Raw genomic sequence first — 25900 nt, 5'->3', positions numbered from 1 at the left:
ATATAATAATACTTTTTGTAACTTTGTGACTGATCGTTAAAATATCGACGTGATGGACAAATACAAAGTAGAATTTTGTACTATTCATATTATAGCCCGGAAAAAAATAAAGCTCAAATCCAAACTTAAATATTTCTAGGCCTATTATAGCACATATATGTACTATATTATGCCTAATATAGCGTGTATTAGGCCTAGAATGCTTAGATTATGCTAGGCTTCATTAGGAATATAAACAGATAAACTTTTCAGGTTTGCACAAATGGAATAATACAAAAAGTCTACTTTCTATTGGTCCACTACGTCAATCTTTGCACGATCAGCCACATCGTTACTATAAGTACTTTTATTTTAGGAGGCTGAGCTGCGGTTATTAGGTTCAGTAGGGATGCATGGCGTGCGAAGGACAACTCACATAAAAATTACCCGGAAACTCTAACTCAAAATTCCTTGCCTTGTGACTTATAACGTGTACTTATATAACCCCCCCAATTGACAAATCCATTTTTTAGCGTTTCAATCACTGGCTTGTCACGCCCACACCGTGACGTGACTCTGACGTAATCTGCAAAGCCCACCAATCGTCGCATGTGAAGGACTCTGTTGCCTCCAGGAGTCTGGAACCTGAATGGGGGGGTCCAACAGGTAGTCTGTCACAGGGTCTTACTGGAGAAGGTCTTGCCTCTGCATTGCGTCTGAATATTTTCCATGCGATTTATTTGTTTGCGATATTATAAATTTAATTGTTGCGACTCGATATTTATCGAGAGAGGCTGTAGTCAGCTAAAGCCTAATCAAATTGATGAAAAGTCGCACATCGCGACGTTTTGTAGAAATTGCATCACATGGCTGCGTGCGAATAATTGTGTTGTGTGTTAAGTTTATCAGAGGCTTTTATTTCGTTAACTCTTGTGACATACTGCTGCGAACACGACCATGCGACTCGACCAACAGAAACTTTTGGCGTTTTAGTAGCTAAACTTATCACAGTTTAATTACTTGAAACGCGACTGTTACGGCCCTCTCGGGTCGCAACTGGGTTCGTACTCTGATATCGTTAGAGGAAGGGTATCCGGCCCCAAGCCAGTAGTGGCTTTCAAGGGATGTGATCAGTAACGCAAGTAAACTAAAAGGGGAAGGGAAAGAAAGGCAAAAACTTAAGATTATAATTAATACCTTCACCAATAAATAATATATAAAAAGTTACACAGGGGGAGGGGTATTAACACTGCACAGGGGAATTATCTACACGGTCGTCTTCTCCTGAAGACTCTGGATCCTCTCGGTACCAAGCTCTCGGTGCTCTCGTGGCCTCTCGACGAATCCTTCGAAAAGCTGAGTCTACCCCGGCCACAGGCCAGCCAAAACACAGTTCCACTGGGGGCACCACCGTGGAGGCCGTCAACCACAAGTCCAGCAGACTGCTGGCAGGTTCCGGATCAGCAACGCTGGTCAGGCCACTCCACGAGCGATACTAGGGTAGCGCCCTAGTCAGGAGCCTCGTGTGATACCACAGATCACTCTCCTGTCCACAATACCCCAGTGGTCAATCGTCTCCACCAGTCGGTCCCAGGTACGACAATCCTTCAACTGCCACTTCACTGGCAGGGTACCACCACAGTGTTCCTCCGGGAGGCGACTCACAGCTGCGGCAGCAAAGCACTTGGTATGGGGACGGCCGCCTTGGGTAGACTGGCTCAACTTCCCTTACAGCAGTCCCAGGTCGACTCTGTAAGCAGACACGTCATCAAAAACAGGGACACACTAAAGCACCTCACTTACAGGCTCAGACACAAACGCCCGACGTATCCACTCCATAGATGGCGTTGTCGTCTGAGCACCACCTCACCAGAGGTCAGCAGCGGCGGTGTTGTGAGCTGAACAGGACTGGAAACTGGCCCTTGTGGCCGGTACACTTCGTCCTCACCAGGTGTCGTCGTCCATTTGGAGGGGGTTTCGGGAGCTGACCCACAGATGGCGCGGTCGTCACTGCTCCGTGCTCGGACGCTGGATTCGGGTCCGTAACAGCGACACTTTTAGACCAGCTGGAACTTACAATTCTTTAGAGTCAAGTGGAACTTACGACCAACTTGTCAACTTACATCCCTTTAGAACCAGCTGTAACTTTACGACGCTATAAATTAGAACAGAGCGGTGCTGCCTGTTGTAGACACCTGGAACGAGGGAGTCAGAGCTTGTGATGACCTTGTATGAGGCGCCAGGCTTACAGAGCACCCACAATGGTTCGATGCCAACGCCACCGTTGCTCGCTGCCCCGTTGGCATCGCCCGCACCGTTAGAATCCCTGGAAGTGGCTCTACTGAAGAAGAACCTGGACATGCTCTTCCTCATTGTGTTTGGTATCTTCATTTTCCGTAAGTACCAAAGTCTGTCTTTTTCTAGCTGATGTTTATATGGTTTGTTTATACAGTGAGAGATTTAGAATTCAATTTGCAGAAAATTTTCGATCCATCCTTGAATTTGACATTGGTTAAGGCTTCCCATAGACGAATGAACACCGAAGAGTTTTGCCGTTTCCAATCCGCTAGCTCATATCGACGCCAAAGAAATCCATAATCAATAATGGCAAAAACCGTGTAGTCACTCTTGTAAACACATTTTTGGGCGGGAACTATTTCTACCCTCGTTATTTAGCACCCGCCTGGCCAGCTGGTCCACCACGGTCAATATTTTTTGTTTACTGATTATTAAACAACGCCGGAAAGATTTGTGAAGCCTACGGACAACACCAATACTAATATAGAAAAATACTAAGACATTCCTAATACAATTCATCCTCCTGTTTTAATAGAACTTTTTGTAACTATGTGGCGATCATATCAATATGAAGTAATGAAGCTCAGTATGCTACTTTTTGCATTAATTTTTGTAGAATTCGAAAAAGAAAGCTAAAGAACCAAACTTAAATATCCCCTGGCCTAGTATAGCACATATATGTACTGTATGAAGCTTAAGATAGCATGTATTAGGCCTAGGATGATTAAGCTAAGTTAGGTTTTATTAGCAACATAGTTATAACAACTTTAACGACTTCTCCAAATTTAGTCATACAAAAGTCTACTTTCTGGTGATCCATCACGACATTATTGTGCCATCAACCACATAATTACTATAAGTACTTACTCTTAGGAAGATGGGCTGGTCTAATCACACAATTGGCAGGGCAGTATACCTAGGTCATAAAAGTATTTATGTGTACGTCTGATTCCATACTACTTGTGTAAAGGAGGAAATGTATATGTTTATGTCTCAGAATGTTTGGTAATATGTTTATTGCTTATAATGTGCGTCTATGTATGTATTAACACGATGTACTGAACGGGGTGAGAATAGCTTGAGCGACCTCATCCCTTTGTGTGTATTTTACCTCAATAAACTTATTTCAATTTCAATTGGTAGGGCCATTCGTGTCCTCACGTAACCTCCGTAAACGAATAAAACAAACGTGCCATTTATTATCTTTTTTAATTTACTTTTTACTTTGTCACTTGTGAACTTTACTTTGGAATTTACAAGCTGGAGCTGCACATTCTCAGTATAGTTATACGAGGATTACTTTATACTAAATACCCGGTAAATGACACAGGTATTAATTAATTAAAAACCAAGGTCTCGAGTCGACGGAAAGACTATTATATTCAACATCCTGCTTGTCTCTCCTTAACAACCAACACAATAGTAGTTCCCTCGACGCTGTGTATAGGCTATTAACAGACCCTCAGATAACCTCTTCGTTCTAGACCCACCAGTTCTGAAACCAGTTTCTATAAGATCCCTCTAAAATAATGTTTTTTTTTTTAAATATAATATAATATATACATGATTTAGTGCTTAGCTCTTATGAAAATCAGAAATTTATTGTTTAGTCAAAGTTAATTTATTTTTGTATTGAAGCAGGAATTTTCTCCCATGATTCCATGTATGACTAACCATCCTGCGAAATGGGAACATTAGATGAACTTATAGTTAGTTTTTTATTTACAATGTGTAATCTTTCATATAGAATAGGGTAGCAGCACATTGGTGTACTCACCTAGTTGTGCTTGCAGGGATTGAACTCTGGCTCTTTGGTCCCGCCTCTCAACTGTCAATCAACTGATGTACAGGTTCCTGAGCCTACTGGGCTCTATCATATCTACATTTGAAACTGTGTATGGAGTCAGCCTCTACCACATCACTGCCTAATGCATTCCATCCGTTAACTACTCTGACACTGACCTTATTATTTAATGCAATAATATATATATATATATATATATATATATATATATATATATATATATATATATATATATATATATATATATATATATATATATATATATATATATATATATATATATATATATATATATATATATATATATATATATATATATATATATATATATGTCGTACCTAGTAGCCAGAACTCACTTCTCAGCCTAATATGCAAGGCCTGATTTGCCTAATAAGCCTAGTTTTCATGAATTAATGTTTTTTCGACAACCTAACCTACCTAACCTAACCTAACCTAACGTTTTCGGCTACCTAACCTAACCTAACCTATAAAGATAGGTTAGGTTAGGTTAGGTAGGGTTGGTTAGGTTCGGTCATATATCTACGTTAATTTTAACTCCAATAAAAAAAAATTGATCTCATACATAATGAAATGGGTAGCTTTATCATTTCATAAGAAAAAAATTAGAGAAAATATATTAATTCAGTAAAACTAGGCTTATTAGGCAAATCGGGCCTCGCATAGTAGGCTGAGAAGTGAGTTCTGGCTACTAGGTACGACATATATATATATATATATATATATATATATATATATATATATATATATATATATATATATATATATATATATATATATATATATATATATATATATATATATATCACTTCTGGGGTGTGTTTTCAGTTGCATATAGTCCTGGGGACCATTCAGGTTTGTTCGCATATGTATATATATATATATATATATATATATATATATATATATATATATATATATATATATATATATATATATATATATATATATATATATATATATATATATAAAGTTTTGTGTTCGTGTACATACAGTTCTCAATTCTTAACCGATCATAACTCATAGTTAATATTAGTGCTTTCTTCCCTTTGAAGTACTGTTTCCTTAACAATAGAGAATAGGAGTCCATTGTCTAGTTCAGTTACAGGTTTGTTATATACTGTACAGCTTTACCTGTTTTGTTCGTGTCGAATCTCCGTGGTGTAGTGGTAAGACACTCGCCTGGCGTCTTGCGAGCCCTTTGTCATGGGTTCGTATCCTGCTGGCCGGGGAGGATTTACTGGGCGCAAATCCTTAACTGTAGCCTCTGTTTAACTCAACAGTAAAATGTGTACTTGGTTGTAACAATGGTTCTTCGCGGCGCGGTGTAACAGGGACCTGCCCGAAACGCTACGCGTACTAGTGGCTGTACAAGAATGTAACAACTCTTGTATATATCTCAAAAAAAAAAGTAAATAAACAAATAAAAAAAATGGATATTATCTATGCTGTTGCTATCTGAGACTGTATCAATTCAAAATAGTTGTGTTATGTAATATGTAATTTACGTTATGATATTCCTACTATCTATTTTGCAAGAAATTGAGCTTTCAGTTGCTTGCAGCGGGATTCGTTTCCGACTCACAATCGGGAATTCTGGGTTCGAATCCCGGGCGGGACAGAAATGGTTTGGCACGTTTTTTTCACCTAATGCCTCTGTTCACCTAGCAAGTAAATAGGTTTCCGGGAGTTGTGTGGGTTGCGTGAGAGCGGTTAGGTTAGTTTAGTTTGTTTTTGCAATATAATTTTTTTTCCGGTTTGTCTAAATTCAATATGTCCGCTACAGATACTGGTACATTCTGACGTTCCTTCTGTAAGGCTCAAAATACATAAAACTTGTTTGCAAATAAAGGGGCCAATATGTGTACATGTATATACAACATTAATAATTTTGTAACTAGCGTCAAAAGATTGTTATTTGTCTAGCTAAACGAACTAGAGGGTTCAGTTCCTGAACCGATTATGTACCTCTGTAAAACTTTACACCACCGTCCACGGGATGGGTATGGGGTGCATAATAAAGAAATTGAAATTAATTTTCATTAACTTTACCAGAAACAACAAGTTTGATTATTATTTAGTCAATTCAAGTGAACTCCGGAACTTGGCTGCCAAAACTGCCATATATTTCCCGATTTTTATTCTATATATTCAGGGCATTGTCTATGTAAATGACACAATTGTAATTCATTCGTATTATGCTAATTAAAATGTGATATAAAGCATGGCATCCTCTCGTTAAGGTATTGTTATGATTACTTATTTAATTACACATCGCGAAGGATAAGGAATTAGACTACACGAGCGATTCTCTGTTTGCTTAAGTTCCCAATGAAATATCTTAATTATTATAACTCAGGGGTCTTGCCACCTAATAATCTATAACTTACTAACAAATCTAAATTTATATATCTGAAAATTTACACAAAATTTGCGTCTCCATATGTTGTGTACCAACCATTTTTTTTTTTTTTAATGTTTTACGGGATCATTTAGAAAACTTGTATATACTGTCTTAAAATCTCTGTCTAGATAAATGCTGCATAATATCATCCCCTTTTCTGGGAGGTTTGAGTATTTAATAAAACTCAAATTTAATTTAAATAAATGCTGTTTGTGTTTCAGAATATGAAAACTTTATGTAAATATTGTGAGAGGTTTCTGTTGCATGAATCTGGTACATGATAGCGATGTAAATTGCATTCAGATTGTTATTAAAATTTAAGTTAAAAAACAAAACAAAAATTGTCACATCTGAGAAAAAGACTGAAAATTTTTATAAAGCAATATTAATTTTTTTTCACGTAGTCAGAATTACTTCAGAGTTGACCCATTTGTTAATCAATCATTTTGACGCCTGACGATGACGGATTACAGTGTGTTCATGTGCGTGTGTACTCACCTAGTTGTGCTTGCGGGGGTTGAGCTTTGGCTCTTTCGGCCCGCCTCTCAACTGTCAATCAATCAACTGTTACTAACTACTACTAACTATTTTTTTGTTCAAACTCACCCCCAGGAAGCAGCCCGTAACAGCTGTCTAACTCTCAAGTACCTATTTACTGCTAGGTAACAGGGGGGCATCACGGTGAAAGAAACTAGCCATTTTTGTTTCAGCCGGCGCCGGGAATCGAACCCCGGAACACATGACTACGTATCCAGCGTGCTGTCCACTCAGTCACCAGCGCCCTGGTGTGTGTGTGTGTGTGTACTCACCTAGTTGTGTTTGCGGGGGTTGAGCTCTGGCTCTTTGGTCCCGCCTCTCAACCGTCAATCAACTGGTGTACAGATTCCTGAGCCTATTGGGCTCTATCATATCTACACTTGAAACTGTGTATGGAGTCAGCCTCCACCACATCACTTCCTAATGCATTCCATTTGTCAACCAAATGGAATGCATTTGAATGTGTGTGTGTGTGTGTGTGTGTGTGTGTGTGTGTGTGTGTGTCTGTGTATATATAATGCTAGTGTTGCGTGTGCGTGTGGGTGAGTGCCATGATGCGTACATGAGTGGGTCAATAACTCAGGAAGATCAGCAACACTCAGCTGGACTGATGAAGCAGTGTTGATCACTGGGTACACCCCCCCCCCACACAGGAAGGTCCTCGGCAACAGTGCCTACCCTTGGGTGTCCGACCTGCACCATACAATACACTTAGTGTACACTCCTTGAAGCCGTAAATATCCCGTACATCCCTGTACTCTGCTCCACATCGATGACTTCCAGGTGTGTCCTGTGTACTGAGCCTGTCATCTGTCATGGACAGTGAAGTGTCACTGGACAGTGAAGTGACACTAGACAGTGAAAGATGTCCCTCTCTTGATACGAGAGGCATGATAGGTCCTCATACCTTTTGAATGATGGAGGAGGATTTAGCTTGTATCTCTCACGTCGGTGTTTAGAGTCACCCAGCTGTAAAAGCCAGTCACCCAGCTGTAAAAGCCAGTCACCCAGCTGTAAAAGCCAGTCACCCAGCTGTAAAAGCCGGTCACCCAGCTGTAAAAGCCAGTCACCCAGCTGTAAAAGCCAGTCACCCAGCTGTAAAAGCCAGTCACCCGGCTGTAAAAGCCGGTCACCCGGCTGTAAAAGCCGGTCACCCAGCTGTAAAAGCCAGTCACCCAGCTGTAAAAACCAGTCACCCAGCTGTAAAAACCGGTCACCCAGCTTGACAAACCCGCCGCTAAGTTGTACAAATGTATAATTTCCGTGGAATATAACAGTGTTGCACTTGCCGAGTGATATCTACAGCGCTCAGGAAAGTAGCACTTAAGGGCATATATATACTGGACCTAACCCACCAAGGAGAGTTTATATTACAAGTGGTATTGATAGTTCCTTAGGGAGCAGGGAGGGAAGAGTGAGGGAGCAGGGGAAGGGAGGAAGGGTCAGGGGGAAGGGAAGGTCAAGGGGGGGCAAAGGTCAGGGGCAGACGACGGTGGGAAAGCTAGAGAATAAGGGAGGTCAGGACGTGTTTATTTTATTGTTATATTTCTATTTTTGCTTCTTCCAGTTCTGCAGGCCGGGTTCGCGTTCCTTGAAGCAGGCGCGGTAAGGTCCAAGAACACCACCAACATTCTTATTAAGAACATGCTCGATGTCTGTAAGTTACCAGTTACACACCTTCGTATCTCTCTCTCAGTTATCAACGTATATAATTCCAAACCTTTTCTCTGGTGAGAAAAATATCGAGGCTGTAATATGGGATCGAACCCGTGTTAATTAAGACTCCATTATACGGTTTCACTATTTTCTCTGAGATACATCACGTTCTTGTGATTTCATTGTTTATCTTCTCTGATATCAGCAATGTACTAGCTCTAGCTATAAATCCAACATTATTTGTAAATCATCTATGTATGTACATTTCCTGAATAAAAATTTGAATATGAAGGGCTAACCATAGCCTGGGCCGTACGGGAAGTTTTACTCCAGAGTGTCTATGTATAAAACAACATCAACAGCCTGATATCCTATCTGAGCCTTCCTTCACAAAACTGCATCTCTCTCACTCTCTGTCTCTCTGTGTCTCTGTCTGTCTGTCTGTCTGTCTGTCTGTCTTTCCTCTGCCACTTCTCCTAAAGTTCCTGCTCTTGGGCCTTGTGGGTTATGTCGCCCTCTTGAAGCCTGATGTTATGTTATGCGTCATAAACGTTGACAGTGGCTGCGTGTCTATTGGTGCTGCAAGAGTATAGCATGTTACGCTGTGTAACAACCTGACCATCTCTCTGTCATGTTGTCTGATATACCACCTTCCGCCTCCTCTCACAACTCTGGCATTCAATCATTCAGAAACATTATGTCGAGTTGTTGAAAACTTAATGATACTGGATTTGTTTTTCAGAGTAATGCATTGACCTAATAATGAATTAAGTCTTTACAATAACCAGCCAAATGTGATCACTAATTGTTTTGTACCTGACCTTCTGCTAGTACTGGGATAACCCTACCGGTAATGATCCAATTACTAGTCGCATTAACCCCTTGATGCGACTAGTACCAGTATGCGCATCAAACCATCCCCTCTACTCCCAGTGTGAGCACTACTACTGGTACTGCCTCATCCACACCCTCCCAGTATCTGCCCCACTGTCCAGTACCACCCTTGTCAACTTTACCGATATCAACCCTCATTCCGTCATGGCGCTAACCCGTTAATTGCATCAACTCAGTCATTGGTGGCATATCGTACTGGCTGGTGGGGTTCCCGCTGGCATTCGGCGAAGGGAACAGCTTCTGTGGCACGGCTTATTGGGCGTCGTACGGGCTGTCGGACGAGCACCTGGCCTTTTGGTTCTTCCAGTTCGTGTTCGCTGCCACAGCCGCCACCATAGTCTCCGGTTCGATGGCTGAGCGGTGCGCCTTCAACGCTTACCTCATCTACTCGCTTGTGCTGTCAGGTGGGTGGATGGCCGCGCTCTCTCTCTCTTAATCAACTCTATCTAACGAGTCTGTAGGTGTTGTGAATAATCAACAGGTCAATGTAGATGTCATCTGTCGTCATCTCGTGAGTGTGGATACCATCAACCATCTGTGGACCTGCAGGGACAAGGTCATCTCTAAGACACGGTCGAGCTAAGCACCACTTCGATCTGGGTGAACTGAATCAGGAATACCTAGATATTATAACAATTACGAGGGACAGTTTGTATAATGCGTCGGTTACCTGAGTTAAATCACCATCAGATCGCGACAGAGACCGAAGGTTATAATAATTTATATTTTTCTAGGAATTTTCATGCAAGGGCCTTCAGTTGATGGCAGGCCTAGTCTGTCATTCAGACTGTTTCCCTCCGGCGAGCGTCACTTAGGCCATGTATTCATGACCTACATAATAGCAACAATGATTCTGTGTCACAGTCAGGTTACCGACGGTGTTACTCTTCTCTGTCCAGCTGTGACGTCACGTATGCTCTCTACCCGTCTGACGAGCCTCTCTACCTTGGCTACTTCTGTATGACTCCCATTGTCGGGGACTGGTAGTTGTGTTGGGCATATCTACACCTCCCTCTGGGGTCCTGGACCAGCGTTCCTTAACCATTTCCGACCTCAGCCTCCCTCCCATCCCTGCAGGTGTCACTGACCACCTGGGATGACCTGACCATCCCAGCACTGACCATAGTGCTGGGATGTCGTATCTTGAGGTTATCTTGAGATGATTTCGGGGCTTTAGTGTCCCCGCAGCCCGGTCCTCGACCAGGCCTCCACCCACAGGAAGCAGCCCGTGACAGCTGACTAACACCCAGGTGCCTATTTACTGCTAGGTAACAGGGGCATTCAGGGTGAAAGAAACTTTGCCCATCTGTTTCTGCCTCGTGCGGGAATCGAACCCGCGCCACAGAATTACGAGTCCTGCGCGCTATCCACCAGGCTACGAGACCCCGGGTCTCGGGGTATATTATGCTGCACTAATATAAGGAGTAAACTTAAAAGAAAGACTCCTTAACAATTTATTTTGCTAAGTCTCCAGAAATGTTGCATTAAAGATGATAACACTAAACAATATCGATATAAAAAACGAATATTGATAAAGTTGAGCATGAATAAATTGCATCAAACATAGAAAACGGAGGTATTTTAACGGGCACTCATCACTGCAACTTGCTGTTGCTTTTGTGCTACACGTTTCTCGAATGAAGGCTTAGAGGTGGCGAGAGCCATCCTTATGGCATGGACTGCTCATCTTGAAGGCAGTTGCAGGGTGTTGTTTTGATCTCCAGCATAGTGAAGAATACCTTCTCACACAAATAGGTCATTGAACAGGTAATAATAACTTCCAGCACTGGTTTCACAGTTCCAGGGTGCGCTACCAACCTCTTACAACAGAAGTCAGACAGCGGTAGGGCACGTGTACGTCTGACAACCTAGGTTCATCTGCAGATCGAGGAGGTCCTCCTTCGAGTTGTCATCATCACTCACCTGCCAGGAAGGGCTGGTAAATCCATTAAGGATATATGATCGTAGGGAAGGTACTGTGATAGTGGTCTCAAGGTGCGAGAGTTGTTGTTGTTAAAGATTCGCTACCTGGAACAAAGTTCCAAGTAGCACGGGCTATGGTGAGCCCGTAGGTGCGAGAGGTGAGTAACAATATTTTATCCAATCAAGAGACTAATACCCCCCACGGGAGACATCTCCCGTCACGCAGGGTGCAGTCGCACCTCCACAGATCTCCAGTATCATCCCTCGATACTGGTAATGGCTCAAAAGGGCCACCACTTACGGGCTATTCATGCCCGTGCCACCTTTTGGATGGCTTAATCTTCATCAATCAATCATCAATCTAATACCCCCCTCACCTTCCCACCCAAGACTGGAACCCTTGCTACCGTCCGTCCTGGGACTCCAGGCTTCCAGAGGGAGATCTTACTGAGGGCTTCTACCCTCTCTGTACACATTAGATTATTAGCTTTTGAACCTTGCATGGACAAATTGGGGTCATTCAAGTGATTGAAAATGTCTTCCAGGTATGGAAAAGACAGCAGGAACAATTCGTCTTAAAAATGTTCAGCATAGTTATTATGATACTGCGAGGAGCATTATAACTTCAGCATGGAGCTCCTAAAGTGCCCTAATTTAACCAACCAGAGGACCTATGAACAGAAAACTGAACATTAATTAGTGAATAATTAGCATTTTTATTATTTCCATGTTGTGGGAACCGACCTGTGAGATTTATATTTATTTAATTTATATGAATTTATATTTACGTTAATTTATATACTTTGATAGCAATTTGTATAATGATAAGTGGACTGTATTTCTGCAATAATCTCTTAATCTCACAAATCGATCCTCTACACATAAGGGGGGGTTTATATTAAATGAATATATATGCAGCCAATCAAACTACAGTAATAGACTACATACTATTAAACATTGAAGAGGTTCCTTATCTTATAGTACAGCAGGCCTTATCCACCAGGTATAACTAGGTTGTAGACACCAAATTATCCTCTTTGAGGTAGCTTCCATCACCCAGTAACTGGTGCACAAACTCTTCCTCGTCTTGACCTGTCAAACGTGCGCTAGCTGTGAAGCCAGAATCCTATATATGACAAGCTATATCAGAGAAAACACTATACAGTACATGGAACAATAAAGACCTGGCTTAATTACCTTTAGTTTGAGGCTTCCACGTGCTCTAACCGGGTCACCCTATATAATGACATTAATGGCCGTAAATGAAGATACATGGGTTTCGGAAAGAACACTTAACTTGAATTTGTTGACAGCGTGTTGAAAATGGTACACCTTTAGTTTCCATAACACTACGTCCAAGTAAAATTAACAGGAGCCGTATTTGCTCCTGTGAGCCTCTGGTCTAGTATAAACAATGGCAATGTCTAACACTCCATACTACTGACGCCTGGCCGACATTGTCCAGATATGATAGGAGCCAAATTTGCTCCACACGTCTCGGAGGTGACACAACAATGGCTGCCCCTCCTTCCTCTCTCTGACGCCTGGCTTACATTGCCCAGATTTCAGAAAGTTATAGAAGGGTCACATTTACTCTACTTTAATATTGATAATTAAGTTAATTTATATAAGATGTTTTTATGATGGTAAAGTCCAAAGACTAATGTATTTAAGAATAATTCCCACCATAATAGGTGGAGAATATAATAGTATGTGGTGATGATATCCCGTTTTCTATAGACGGTAATTCCACTACAAGTTACGTTTTCTATGGGTAACTTGTTGGTAATACAGCTATTATCTGTATGATTTTTAAATGGTGTCGGATTTTCCGACTCATGTGTATGTTCTATTTATGTGAACTTGTCCTGGTCACGTGGTCCACACGAGGCAGAGTTGGATTGGGCGCCGATTCTAACACCAAATCGGAAGTCATCATTCCCGTTTAATTAATTCCACATTTAAGATCTTTAAGGGTATCAGTTATAGTGGGGATCAAGCCCCAAGGTTGATCAATTAGCATGATCGATCCAGACCTCGATCATTGCTCAGTGTTACTGGTCTGGTGGTGGCGGCGGAGGCGACTCTAGGGTTTTGCTCAAAGCCTAGGTCACGTCATACGGGTTGTAGAATCCTAAGTCGGTCAATCGTCTTAGGACCACGTGGCGTGGAGTTGGCTTTAGTAAAAGTTTTGGAGTCCCTTGGAGTGGGGACACTAAAGCCCCGAAATCATCTCAGGATAAGATAGTTTTTGACCTTAAGTAAAGTATACATCAAAATGCGACGTGTTACAACGAGAACAGGTTGTGGTCACAGACCGTACCAAATGTAACCGAAGTCAGAGATGTTCACAAACAGGCCCAAACGTCACTCTTTGCACGAGATTCGAATTAGAGTCCAATAGGTTATGAGCCCACAGCACTTAACTACCACAATATTTAAATGCATTCAAGCAGATGCACAAGCTACCGGGCTGGGCCTGGCCAACAAAGCCACCGGCTCCATAAATATAGATGAGTGAGGCTTTGATGCCTAACAGGCCGTGATGTGAGCGGTGATCTGTCAGACGAGGCAGGGCCGTGTCCGGGATGTCGTCTGAGTGCTGAGAGCCGGAGCCCCGGTGACGTGGACGACCACTCCAGTTTGATACAATCACTGTATCATACAATTTGATACAATCACTGAGAGACACTTCGAGGGTGAACTTGCTTCCTCGGAGGGCAAGAGATGTAGATTAAGTGATTATAATCTCTTACACAGTAGGATTTAGTTGGAGGTTTAGGGTGTGTAGGTGGAGGTACAGGGGGATGGGGTGCCAGGTGCGAGTACGGAGGGGTGTAGGGTGGAGGTGCGGAGGGTGGAGGGGAGTTTGGAGTTGGGGGATGAAGGTGGAGGAGGGGAGAATATATCATCATATCCCAGCCTCAATTTCGTAGATAAAAGTAATTTATTCCCCGTGACAGCGGCGGCGAACCCGAGTTAATGACAGTGTTTGGTCACGGAGGTGAGGCCAGCCCTCCACACTTCAAGGTCCACCTCGGAGGTGAGGCCAGCCCTCCACACTTCAAGGCCCACCTCGGAGGTGAGGCCAGCCCTCCACACTTCAAGGCCCACCTCGGAGGTGAGGCCAGCCCTCCACACTTCAAGGCCCACCTCGGAGGTGAGGCCAGCCCTCCACACTTCAAGGCCCACCTCGGAGGTGAGGCCAGCCCTCCACACTTCAAGGTCCTCCTCGGAGGTGAGGCCAGCCCTCCACACTTCAAGGCCCACCTCGGAGGTGAGGCCAGCCCTCCACGCTTCAAGGTCCACCTCGGAGGTGAGGCCAGCCCTCCACACTTCAAGGCCCACCTCCTCCCGTGCCTCGGGCCCACTCTACACCAGCTTATCTTCTTGAGTTTATCTTGAGATGATGTCGGAGCTTAGCATCCCCGCGGCCCGGTCCTCGACCAGGCCTCCTTTTTTTTACACACTATCCTAGGAAGCAGCGCCCAGATACCTATTTTGCTGCTAGTTGAACAGGGGTATGAGGGTGAAAGAATCTCTGCCATTTGTTTCCGCCTCTACCGGGGATCGAACCCGGAACCTTAGGACTAGGAATACCGAGCGCTGTCCACTCAGCTGTCAGGCCCCTAACGTTGTGGGTACCCCCGTCGGGTACCCACAAAAGTAGTGCAGAATTTAGTATAAAGTATACTAAATAAGGTCCAGGCGAGGCAGGTACTGTGTAGTCAACCATTGGTCCAGGCGAGGCAGGTACTGTGTAGTCAACCATTGGTCCAGGCGAGGCAGGTACTGTGTAGTCAACCATTGGTCCAGGCGAGGCAGGGACTGTGTAGTCAACCATTGGTACAGGCGAGGCAGGGACTGTGTAGTCAACCATTGGTCCAGGCGAGGCAGGGACTGTGTAGTCAACCATTGGTCCAGGCGAGGCAATGACTGTGTAGCCAACCATTGGTCCAGGCGAGGCAGGGACTGTGTAGTCAACCATTGGTCCAGGCGAGGCAGGGACTGTGTAGTCAACCATTGGTCCAGGCGAGGCAGGGACTGTGTAGTCAACCAACCATTGGTCCAGGCGAGGCAATGACTGTGTAGCCAACCATTGGTGCAGGCGAGGCAGGGACTGTGTAGTCAACCATTGGTCCAGGCGAGGCAGGTACTGTGTAGTCAACCATTGGTCCAGGCGAGGCAGGTACTGTGTAGTCAACCATTGGTCCAGGCGAGGCAGGGACTGTGTAGTCAACCATTGGTCCAGGCGAGGCAGGGACTGTGTAGTCAACCATTGGTCCAGGCGAGGCAATGACTGTGTAGCCAACCATTGGTCCAGGCGAGGCAGGGACTGTGTAGTCAACCATTGGTCCAGGCGAGGCAGGGACTGTGTAGTCAACCATTGGTCCAGGCGAGGCAGGGACTGTGTAGTCAACCAACCATTGGTCCACGCGAGGCAATGACTGTGTAGCCAACCATTGGTCCAGGCGAGGCAGGGACTGTGTAGTCAACCATTGGTCCAGGCGAGGCAATGACTGTGTAGCCAACCATTGGGCCAGGCGAGGCAGGTACTGTGTAGTCAACCATTGGTCCAGGCGAGGCAGGTACTGTGTAGTCAACCATTGGTCCAGGCGAGGCAATGACTGTGTAGTCAACCATTGGTGCAGGCGAGGCAGGTACTGTGTAGTCAACCATTGGTCCAGGCGAGGCAGGGACTGTGTAGTCAACCATTGGTCCAGGCGAGGCAATGACTGTGTAGCCAACCATTGGGCCAGGCGAGGCAGGTACTGTGTAGTCAACCATTGGTCCAGGCGAGGCAGGTACTGTGTAGTCAACCATTGGTCCAGGCGAGGCAGGTACTGTGTAGTCAACCATTGGTCCAGGCGAGGCAGTGACTGTGTAGTCAACCATTGGTGCAGGCGAGGCAGGTACTGTGTAGTCAACCATTGGTCCAGGCGAGGCAGGGACTGTGTAGTCAACCATTGGTCCAGGCGAGGCAGGTACTGTGTAGTCAACCATTGGTCCAGGCGAGGCAGTGACTGTGTAGTCAACCATTGGTCCAGGCGAGGCAGGTAATGTGTAGTCAACCATTGGTCCAGGCGAGGCAGGGACTGTGTGTAGTCAACCATTGGTCCAGGCGAGGCAGGTACTGTGTAGTCAACCATTGGTCCAGGCGAGGCAGGTACTGTGTAGTCAACCATTGGTCCAGGCGAGGCAGGGACTGTGAAGTCAACCATTGGTCCAGGCGAGGCAGGGACTGTGTGTAGTCAACCACTGGTCCAGGCGAGGCAGGGACTGTGAGTAGTCAACCATTGGTCCAGGCGAGGCAGGGACTGTGTGTAGTCAACCACTGGTCCAGGCGAGGCAGGGAGTGTGTGTAGTCAACCACTGGTCCAGGCGAGGCAGGGACTGTGAGTAGTCAACCATTGGTCCAGGCGAGGCAGGGACTGTGTAGTCAACCATTCTTCCAGGCGAGGCAGGTACTGTGTAGTCAACCATTGGTCCAGGCGAGGCAGGGACTGTATGTAGCCAACCATTGGTCCAGGCGAGGGGGAGGGGGGGGTAGTTGATATCACACGGGTTACACACAGAAATCACAATAGCGCGATACATAAAATGAACAAATCCACAAGGTTCGAACCCTCATCACGGCCCTTGTGGATTTGTCCATCACACGGAGAGCTTGGGGAGTAAAAGCACTCCCAGAACCCCATCAACCAGGTTTGATATGATATGGAGGTTTTGTAGCCTCACCAGTCACACTGCAACATTTAATGAGGCTAGCCAATACGTTGGACAGAGGCAGACATCCTATATTATAGATATAGATTTCTGTGCACGCAAATTAAATTTGTTTAGGATAATCTGTGTGTATCCTGTGCAGCTGTTTGTATTGAGTAATAATAATGTTTGTTAATGTTTTGCCCGAAACGCTGTGCGTATTAATGCCTTTAGGGATAGCATTTACTAACTCTATCTAGAAATCCAACATTCTGTTTCTAACTCATTTTGGATGTATGTACTTTTATCTGAATAAACATTATTATTATTATTATTATTATTATTATTATTATTATTATTATTATTATTATTATTATTATTATTATTATTATTATTAATAATAATATTATTATTATTATTATTATTATCATTATCATTATCATTATCATTATTATTATTATTATTATTATTATTATTATTATTATTATTATTATTATTATGAGTGTGTGTTGACAGCTGTGGTGTACCCAGTGGTGTCACACTGGGCCTGGTCAGACGCTGGCTGGCTCAAAGCTGAAGCCTATCAGGATTTTGCTGGCTCGGGCGTCGTCCACCTCACAGGGGGCGTGGCAGCTCTCGTCGGGGCTGTAATTCTTGGGCCCAGAATTGGTCGCTTCGGCCCCAACAGCAAGGGGATATGCGGCCACTCCGTCCTGGTTGGTTCCTATCATACAGGTTTAGAATATTAGATCATCAAGAAATTCTGGTACTATTTGACAGGAACTTTCACGATCAAAGATCACATTCACTCCAAAAAAATATGCCACTTACGGGCTACTCATGCCCATGCCACCTCTTATGTGCCTTAATCTTCATCAATCAATGGTCGGGAACTTATTGTACACACTAGCGAAGCCTAGTGGTCTTCGTCTATTATTGTTTAATTCTGGAAAAATATATTCTTTTCTTGCAAAACGTGTTCCATATTAGTGGGAAATCTAAAAAAGTAAATGATAATTTATAATATTATAATTTTTGTGTGTATTAGCATCAAAAGTGAGTAGATATCAATTCATTAACAAATACATATTTAAATCTCCACATTATTTGAATAATAAATTATTTAAATGGTTTGGTGCTGAGCCTAAGGCCTATCATCCTCTGGAGGATTACTAAGGCCACCACAATAACTTATCCCCTTCAAACATAAGTACAAAATCTGGATGTAAAGCCAGGGCTTACTTTCAGCTGGCAGCTTTGGGAGGCTTCATCCTGCTCTTCGGGTTCCTGGCCTTCAACGGAGGGTCCCAAGCGTCCATCAGCCACGAGGGTGATGCCTTAGCTGTTGCCAAGTCCGTGGTGAACACCGTGATCTCTGGGTGTTCAGGAGGCATCACTGTGCTCTTGGTCTACCGCTCCGGGATGTGTTGTCGGCCCTCAACCTGGTCCTTCCTCATGGCCCTTAATGGTTCTCTCACTGGGATGGTGAGCACCGCTCTGGCCGTTGTCACTTGTTTACAACCCAAGCGCTGATAGTGACGTCTAAAGTCTTTATCACACTTACTCAGCTCTAAGAGAATTTCGACCGAAATGTTAAAAGCATTTTGAATAATTGGAATGAATACATAGTTATTATAGGAATTATTATTATGTAATTAGTATTGGTCGCTTATAATTTATACTCATTCTTAATGCATATTTTGTATGAGGGAAGTCAAACTATGCTACACTACATGTATGTAGTGTTGCTACATACAACAGTCAGTGAGTCAAAACACTCATTTCACCAATGGTAAAAGGAGAAATGCTTGGAGTGACTGTACACATGCGGCTCAGGCTTATCTTGAGATGATTTCGGGACTTAGCATCCCCGCGGCCCAGTTCTCGACCAGGCCTCCTTTTTGTTACACACCCTCAGTAAGCAGTCCGTAGCAGCTGTCAAACTCCCAGGTACCTATTTACTGCTAGGTAACAGGGGCATCAGGGTGAAAGAAACTTTTTGCCCATTTGTCTCCGCCTCCACCGGGGATCGAACCCGGAACCTCAGGACTACGAATCTGAAGCACTGTCCACTCAGCTGTCAGGCGCTTTCAGGTGCTCGGCTTGGGTACAAAAAAATATTACCTGGGAATATGGAATAGGTATTAATGATGATGAAATTAAGTGTAAACTATGTGGTACCTGGTTGATACCTGGTTGATGGGGTTCTGGGAGTTCTTCTACTCCCCTAAGCCCGGCCCGAGGCCAGGCTTGACTTGTGAGAGTTTGGTCCACCAGGCTGTTGCTTGGAGCGGCCCGCAGGCCCACATACCCACCACAGCCCGGTTGGTCCGGCACTCCTTGGAGGAATGTTAAGGTCTCACACCCTCACCCATTATGCTCTTGATTGTCCGTTGATCAATGCATATATAAATAATGAGAGATAAGGACCGTTCCTGAACAAGTAGTCTGGATGTGTCACAACGACAAGATTGATGATATTCTGTAGAGATATAAGACTTTTGCACCAAGAGTTTGCGAACATTCAAGCTTGTTCGCATTTTGTGTTGCTCACGTGGCACCACAATGTGAGGTGATTCCATGAAATATCTATATATATAGATATATATAATATCTATATATATAGATATATATGCCCAAGATTACTATCCGAGTGCCGGCGATGGGGTGGTTCAAATAGCCTCGGCTATCACCTCATTAGTCCGGTCGTGATGGTCAAGTGGATTAAGGCGTCTTGTACATACCAATTGCGTTGCTCCTGGGAGTATGGGTTCGAGTCACTTCTGGGGTGTGAGTTTTCAGTTGCATATTGTCCTGGGGACCATTCAGGCTTGTTCGCATTTGTGTTCCTCACGTGTGCCCCAAAGAATGAGGTGATTTGGTAAAATGCTATGCCCAAGATTACTATCCGAGTGCCGGCAGTGGGGTGGTTCAAATAGCCTCGGCTATCACCTCATTAGTCCGGTCGTGATGGTCAAGTGGATTAAGGCGTCTTGTACATACCAGTTGCGTTGCTCCTGGGAGTATGGGTTCGAGTCACTTCTGGGGTGTGAGTTTTCAGTTGCATATTGTCCTGGGGATCATTCAGGCTTGTTCGCATTTGTGTTCCTCACGTGTGCCCCAAAGAATGAGGTGATTTGGTAAAATGCTATGCCCGAGATTACTATCCGAGTGCCGGCGGTGGGGTGGTTCAAATAGCCTCGGCTATCACCTCATTAGTCCGGTCGTGATGGTCAATTAAGTGGATTAAGGCGTCTTGTACATACCAATTGCGTTGCTCCTGGGAGTATGGGTTCGAGTCACTTCTGGGGTGTGAGTTTTCAGTTGCATATTGTCCTGGGGACCATTCAGGCTTGTTCGCATTTGTGTTCCTCACGTGTGCCCCAAAGAATGAGGTGATTTGGTAAAATGCTATGCCCAAGATTACTATCCGAGTGCCTGCAGTGGGGTGGTTCAAATAGCCTCGGCTATCACCTCATTAGTCCGGTCGTGATGGTCAAGTGGATTAAGGCGTCTTGTACATACCAGTTGCGTTGCTCCTGGGAGTATGGGTTCGAGTCACTTCTGGGGTGTGAGTTTTCAGTTGCATATTGTCCTGGGGATCATTCAGGCTTGTTTGCATTTGTGTTCCTCACGTGTGCCCCAAAGAATGAGGTGATTTGGTAAAATGCTATGCCCGAGATTACTATCCGAGTGCCGGCGGTGGGGTGGTTCAAATAGCCTCGGCTATCACCTCATTAGTCCGGTCGTGATGGTCAAGTGGATTAAGGCGTCTTGTACATACCAATTGCGTTGCTCCTGGGAGTATGGGTTCGAGTCACTTCTGGGGTGTGAGTTTTCAATTGCATATTGTCCTGGGGACCATTCAGGCTTGTTCGCATTTGTGTTCCTCACGTGTGCCCCAAAGAATGAGGTGATTTGGTAAAATGCTATGCCCAAGATTACTATCCGAGTGCCGGCAGTGGGGTGGTTCAAATAGCCTCGGCTATCACCTCATTAGTCCGGTCGTGATGGTCAAGTGGATTAAGGCGTCTTGTACATACCAATTGCGTTGCTCCTGGGAGTATGGGTTCGAGTCACTTCTGGGGTGTGAGTTTTCAGTTGCATATTGTCCTGGGAACCAATCAGGCTTGTTCGCATTTGTGTTCCTCACGTGTGCCCCAAAGAATGAGGTAATTTGGTAAAATGCTATGCCCAAGATTACTATCCGAGTGCCGGCAGTGGGGTGGTTCAAATAGCCTCGGCTATCACCTCATTAGTCCGGTCGTGATGGTCAAGTGGATTAAGGCGTCTTGTACATACCAATTGCGTTGCTCCTGGGAGTATGGGTTCGAGTCACTTCTGGGGTGTGAGTTTTCAGTTGCATATTGTCCTGGGGACCATTCAGGTTTGTTCGCATTTGTGTTCCTCACGTGTGCCCCAAAGAATGAGGTGATTTGGTAAAATGCTATGCCCAAGATTACTATCCGAGTGCCGGCAGTGGGGTGGTTCAAATAGCCTCGGCTATCACCTCATTAGTCCGGTCGTGATGGTCAAGTGGATTAAGGCGTCTTGTACATACCAGTTGCGTTGCTCCTGGGAGTATGGGTTCGAGTCACTTCTGGGGTGTGAGTTTTCAGTTGCATATTGTCCTGGGGATCATTCAGGCTTGTTTGCATTTGTGTTCCTCACGTGTGCCCCAAAGAATGAGGTGATTTGGTAAAATGCTATGCCCGAGATTACTATCCGAGTGCCGGCGGTGGGGTGGTTCAAATAGCCTCGGCTATCACCTCATTAGTCCGGTCGTGATGGTCAAGTGGATTAAGGCGTCTTGTACATACCAGTTGCGTTGCTCCTGGGAGTATGGGTTCAAGTCACTTCTGGGGTGTGAGTTTTCAATTGCATATTGTCCTGGGGACCATTCAGGCTTGTTCGCATTTGTGTTCCTCACGTGTGCCCCAAAGAATGAGGTGATTTGGTAAAATGCTATGCCCAAGATTACTATCCGAATGCCGGCAGTGGGGTGGTTCAAATAGCCTCGGCTATCACCTCATTAGTCCGGTCGTGATGGTCAAGTGGATTAAGGCGTCTTGTACATACCAGTTGCGTTGCTCCTGGGAGTATGGGTTCGAGTCACTTCTGGGATGTGAGTTTTCAGTTGCATATTGTCCTGGGGATCATTCAGGCTTGTTCGCATTTGTGTTCCTCACGTGTGCCCCAAAGAATGAGGTGATTTGGTAAAATGCTATGCCCGAGATTACTATCCGAGTGCCGGCGGTGGGGTGGTTCAAATAGCCTCGGCTATCACCTCATTAGTCCGGTCGTGATGGTCAAGTGGATTAAGGCGTCTTGTACATACCAATTGCGTTGCTCCTGGGAGTATGGGTTCGAGTCACTTCTGGGGTGTGAGTTTTCAGTTGCATATTGTCCTGGGGACCATTCAGGCTTGTTCGCATTTGTGTTCCTCACGTGTGCCCCAAAGAATGAGGTGATTTGGTAAAATGCTATGCCCAAGATTACTATCCGAGTGCCGGCAGTGGGGTGGTTCAAATAGCCTCGGCTATCACCTCATTAGTCCGGTCGTGATGGTCAAGTGGATTAAGGCGTCTTGTACATACCAGTTGCGTTGCTCCTGGGAGTATGGGTTCGAGTCACTTCTGGGGTGTGAGTTTTCAGTTGCATATTGTCCTGGGGATCATTCAGGCTTGTTTGCATTTGTGTTCCTCACGTGTGCCCCAAAGAATGAGGTGATTTGGTAAAATGCTATGCCCGAGATTACTATCCGAGTGCCGGCGGTGGGGTGGTTCAAATAGCCTCGGCTATCACCTCATTAGTCCGGTCGTGATGGTCAAGTGGATTAAGGCGTCTTGTACATACCAGTTGCGTTGCTCCTGGGAGTATGGGTTCAAGTCACTTCTGGGGTGTGAGTTTTCAATTGCATATTGTCCTGGGGACCATTCAGGCTTGTTCGCATATATATATATATATATATATATATATATATATATATATATATATATATATATATATATATATATATATAATCCAGGAGGAAAAAGTTCTCAGAAACAAAAGAGGGGGACGTCTGACAAACCTCAAACCTCCGGCTTTCTGTGCCCGTCGAGGGCACTAAATGGATGATGACCCATATATATATATATAACTTTAGAACACTTTCCCACCAGGAGACTCGAACCCTAGCCAGCACAGAAGCCTTCCAGCAACTGGCATAACAGGTACGCCTTAACCCGCTCCACCACCTGCTCAGACAGGTGTCTGAGCAGGTGGTGGAGCGGGTTAAGGCGTACCTGTTATGCCAGTTGCTGGAAGGCTTCTGTGCTGGCTAGGGTTCGAGTCTCCTGGTGGGAAAGTGTTCTAAAGTTGTATACTTCACTCTCGTGTTTAGGAGAGTTGTGCCTATATATATATATATATATATATATATATATATATATATATATATGCGAACAGGCTTGAATGGTCCCCAAGCGTATATGCGTCTGAAAACTCCACACCCCAGAAGTGACTGGAACCCGGACCGCCAGGAGCACATTGCAACTGGTGTTACGGTGCCTTAAACCAGTTTGTATGGTCACTTATGGTCGAGTGGTTGTTGGGACTATTGGAACTATTGTGGGTTGCATCTTGGGGAAAGTCAGTCATTGAACGGGGCTCTAGTGTGCCCCCGATAATCCTAATAGGTTTCCTGTCCCAGACGTTGGGAAACATTAATTTCATCAGTGTGTCCAAATAATATTGTCAAAATGATGAAATCAATTGAGTAAAGACAATTCAAAGTAAGGGATATGTATATCCGCCATGCTTGCTAATATGTTCTCCCCACACAGATTACATCCACTACGGGCTCACCATAGCTCGTGCTACTTGGAACTTTTGGTTCCCAGTAGCGAATCTTAAACATCATCATCTCCCCCCAGGTATCCATCTGTGCCGGGTGCAACGTGGTGCGGCCGTGGGGAGCCTGTGTCACGGGCATAGTGGGTGGAGCAGTGTTCCTCGCTATCCACTCTCTGCTGCCCAAACTGAAGGGTACGTCCGCTCCGTCTTTACTAGTGTGATATATTATTGTTTAAATTGGGTTTCTCGGCTTTTTATTGTTGTCAAGTTGGCACTACATTTCCAGCTTTACTTTAATTAAGATTTTAGTATTGCAACTTCAAGAAATCAAGGTTAGATTCTGTGGAATATTTTGAAGGACAAGATATTCCTTTGTTATCTTTTAACTGTTGCTATCGTTATACTTAATTTTTCCGAATAAGATGCAGCTGTGTTTCTTCCACAGTTGACGACCCACTTGATGCTGTGGCTGTACACATGGGAGGTGGGTTGTGGGGGCTGGTTGCTGTGGCCCTCTTCCAGGATGGTGGCATTGTGTACGGGGGCAGCGCGGAGGTCCTCGCCTGGAACATAGTGGGGGCGCTGGCCATAGTGGCCTGGTCTGGTGGTCTTTGTTTGCTTATGTTTGGTTCCCTCAGGCTGCTCGGCGTCTTGAGGGTGCCTCCAGAAATGGAAATTGCAGGCAAGTGAATTTATCTTAATAGATATAACTTTTTTTTTACTGTATATTTTGTAGATCTTCATGTTCCTATATTCTTAGTGTTTTGAGTATTTCCTGTAATTGTCATATAACAATCTTAAGAGCTATCTTAAGATCACTTTCACTTATCACTTTCTTTTGATAATTATTTCCCAACAATATTCAGATTTATTATATTCTCTCACGTAATCTTTCTAAATGTAGATTATAAAATACTGGTTCAATAGATTTGAAATATCGCTTATCGTCGTATATTCACTAACAGTCTGCTATAGTTCTGATCTACAATATTCTTGCTGGTTGGTCAAGCTATTGCTATGGCCTTAATAACCCTTTAGACTAATGAACAAATCCACAAGGGCCGTGACGAGGATTCGAACCTGCGTCCGAGAGCATCCCAGACGCTGCCTTAATTGACTGAGCTACGACATGGTAAAAGAGTTGAAATCTTTAGACTAGAAGCTGATTAGCCTGAAACCCAACAAAACAGTCATAAAACTCACACTAGCAATCACTTATCTCTTACTGATGTTCAGTACTTGAGATCACAACATTATTAATTTGTTGTCATCAGTCACTAAATACTTCACTTGTATTTACCCACTAAGTCACTTGTGGGTAAATACTGGTTCAGTAACAGGGTTGTTGATTTGTGGAACTAATTGCCGCGTAACATGGTGGAGGTGGGGTCCCTCTTTTGTTTCAAGCATGGGTTGGACATGTATATGAGTGGGATTAGGTGATTATAAATAGGAGCTGCCTCGTATGGGCCAATAGGCCTTCTGCAGTTGCCTTTGTTCTTATGTTCTAAGCAATTCACAATGTTACAGATCTGCCACCCAACATGTCTGCCCCATGGAAATCCGGCTGGAGACTCCCGGCGCCGTACCCAACACACCTGGTACAGTGGAAGGTGTCCGAGGCGCGAGCACCTCACGGTAACGCTTCCCATCTCACATACAACCTCACTCAACCCATACACAACGCAAGTGAATTCCATCCCAGTTATGACAGGTCGAGCTATGATCTAGCGGGACGGCTGCGACACCATAATTATGAAGAAACGAGAGGTTACCAAGGACCTACGACGGTGGCATGATGGTTGACACGCGTTAGGGGGGGGGGGTAGAAATAGCCTAAGCTA

At 44.5% G+C, this 25900-nt stretch overlaps 1 protein-coding gene across 1 annotated transcript; it reads left to right on the top strand.

Moving 5' to 3' along the window:
* The first annotated feature begins 2248 nt into the window (after positions 1-2248).
* Positions 2249-25855, top strand: LOC138373249 (putative ammonium transporter 1). The gene is made up of 8 exons (XM_069339290.1): positions 2249-2375; positions 8608-8697; positions 9767-9994; positions 17736-17935; positions 18468-18704; positions 24137-24248; positions 24502-24738; positions 25587-25855. The coding sequence occupies exons 1-8, from the start codon at positions 2249-2251 to the stop codon at positions 25853-25855; spliced, it is 1500 nt and encodes a 499-aa protein (XP_069195391.1).
* Positions 25856-25900: the final 45 nt, after the last annotated feature.

This window comes from Procambarus clarkii, chromosome 41 (assembly GCF_040958095.1).
Source record: "Procambarus clarkii isolate CNS0578487 chromosome 41, FALCON_Pclarkii_2.0, whole genome shotgun sequence".
Lineage (NCBI taxonomy): Eukaryota > Metazoa > Arthropoda > Malacostraca > Decapoda > Cambaridae > Procambarus > Procambarus clarkii.
The sequence above is the reverse complement of the archived record's forward strand: the minus strand, read 5'-3'. Positions and strand labels throughout refer to the sequence as shown.

Excerpts from the sequence above, each read along its gene's own strand:
- LOC138373249 (XM_069339290.1), top strand. The coding sequence starts at position 2,249 with ATGCCAACGCCACCGTTGCTCGCTGCCCCGTTGGCATCGCCCGCACCG. Across the intron at positions 18,705-24,136 it reads ATGGTTCTCTCACTGGGATG|GTATCCATCTGTGCCGGGTG; the intron begins GTGAGCACCGCT and ends ATCTCCCCCCAG. Across the intron at positions 24,739-25,586 it reads TCCAGAAATGGAAATTGCAG|ATCTGCCACCCAACATGTCT; the intron begins GCAAGTGAATTT and ends ACAATGTTACAG.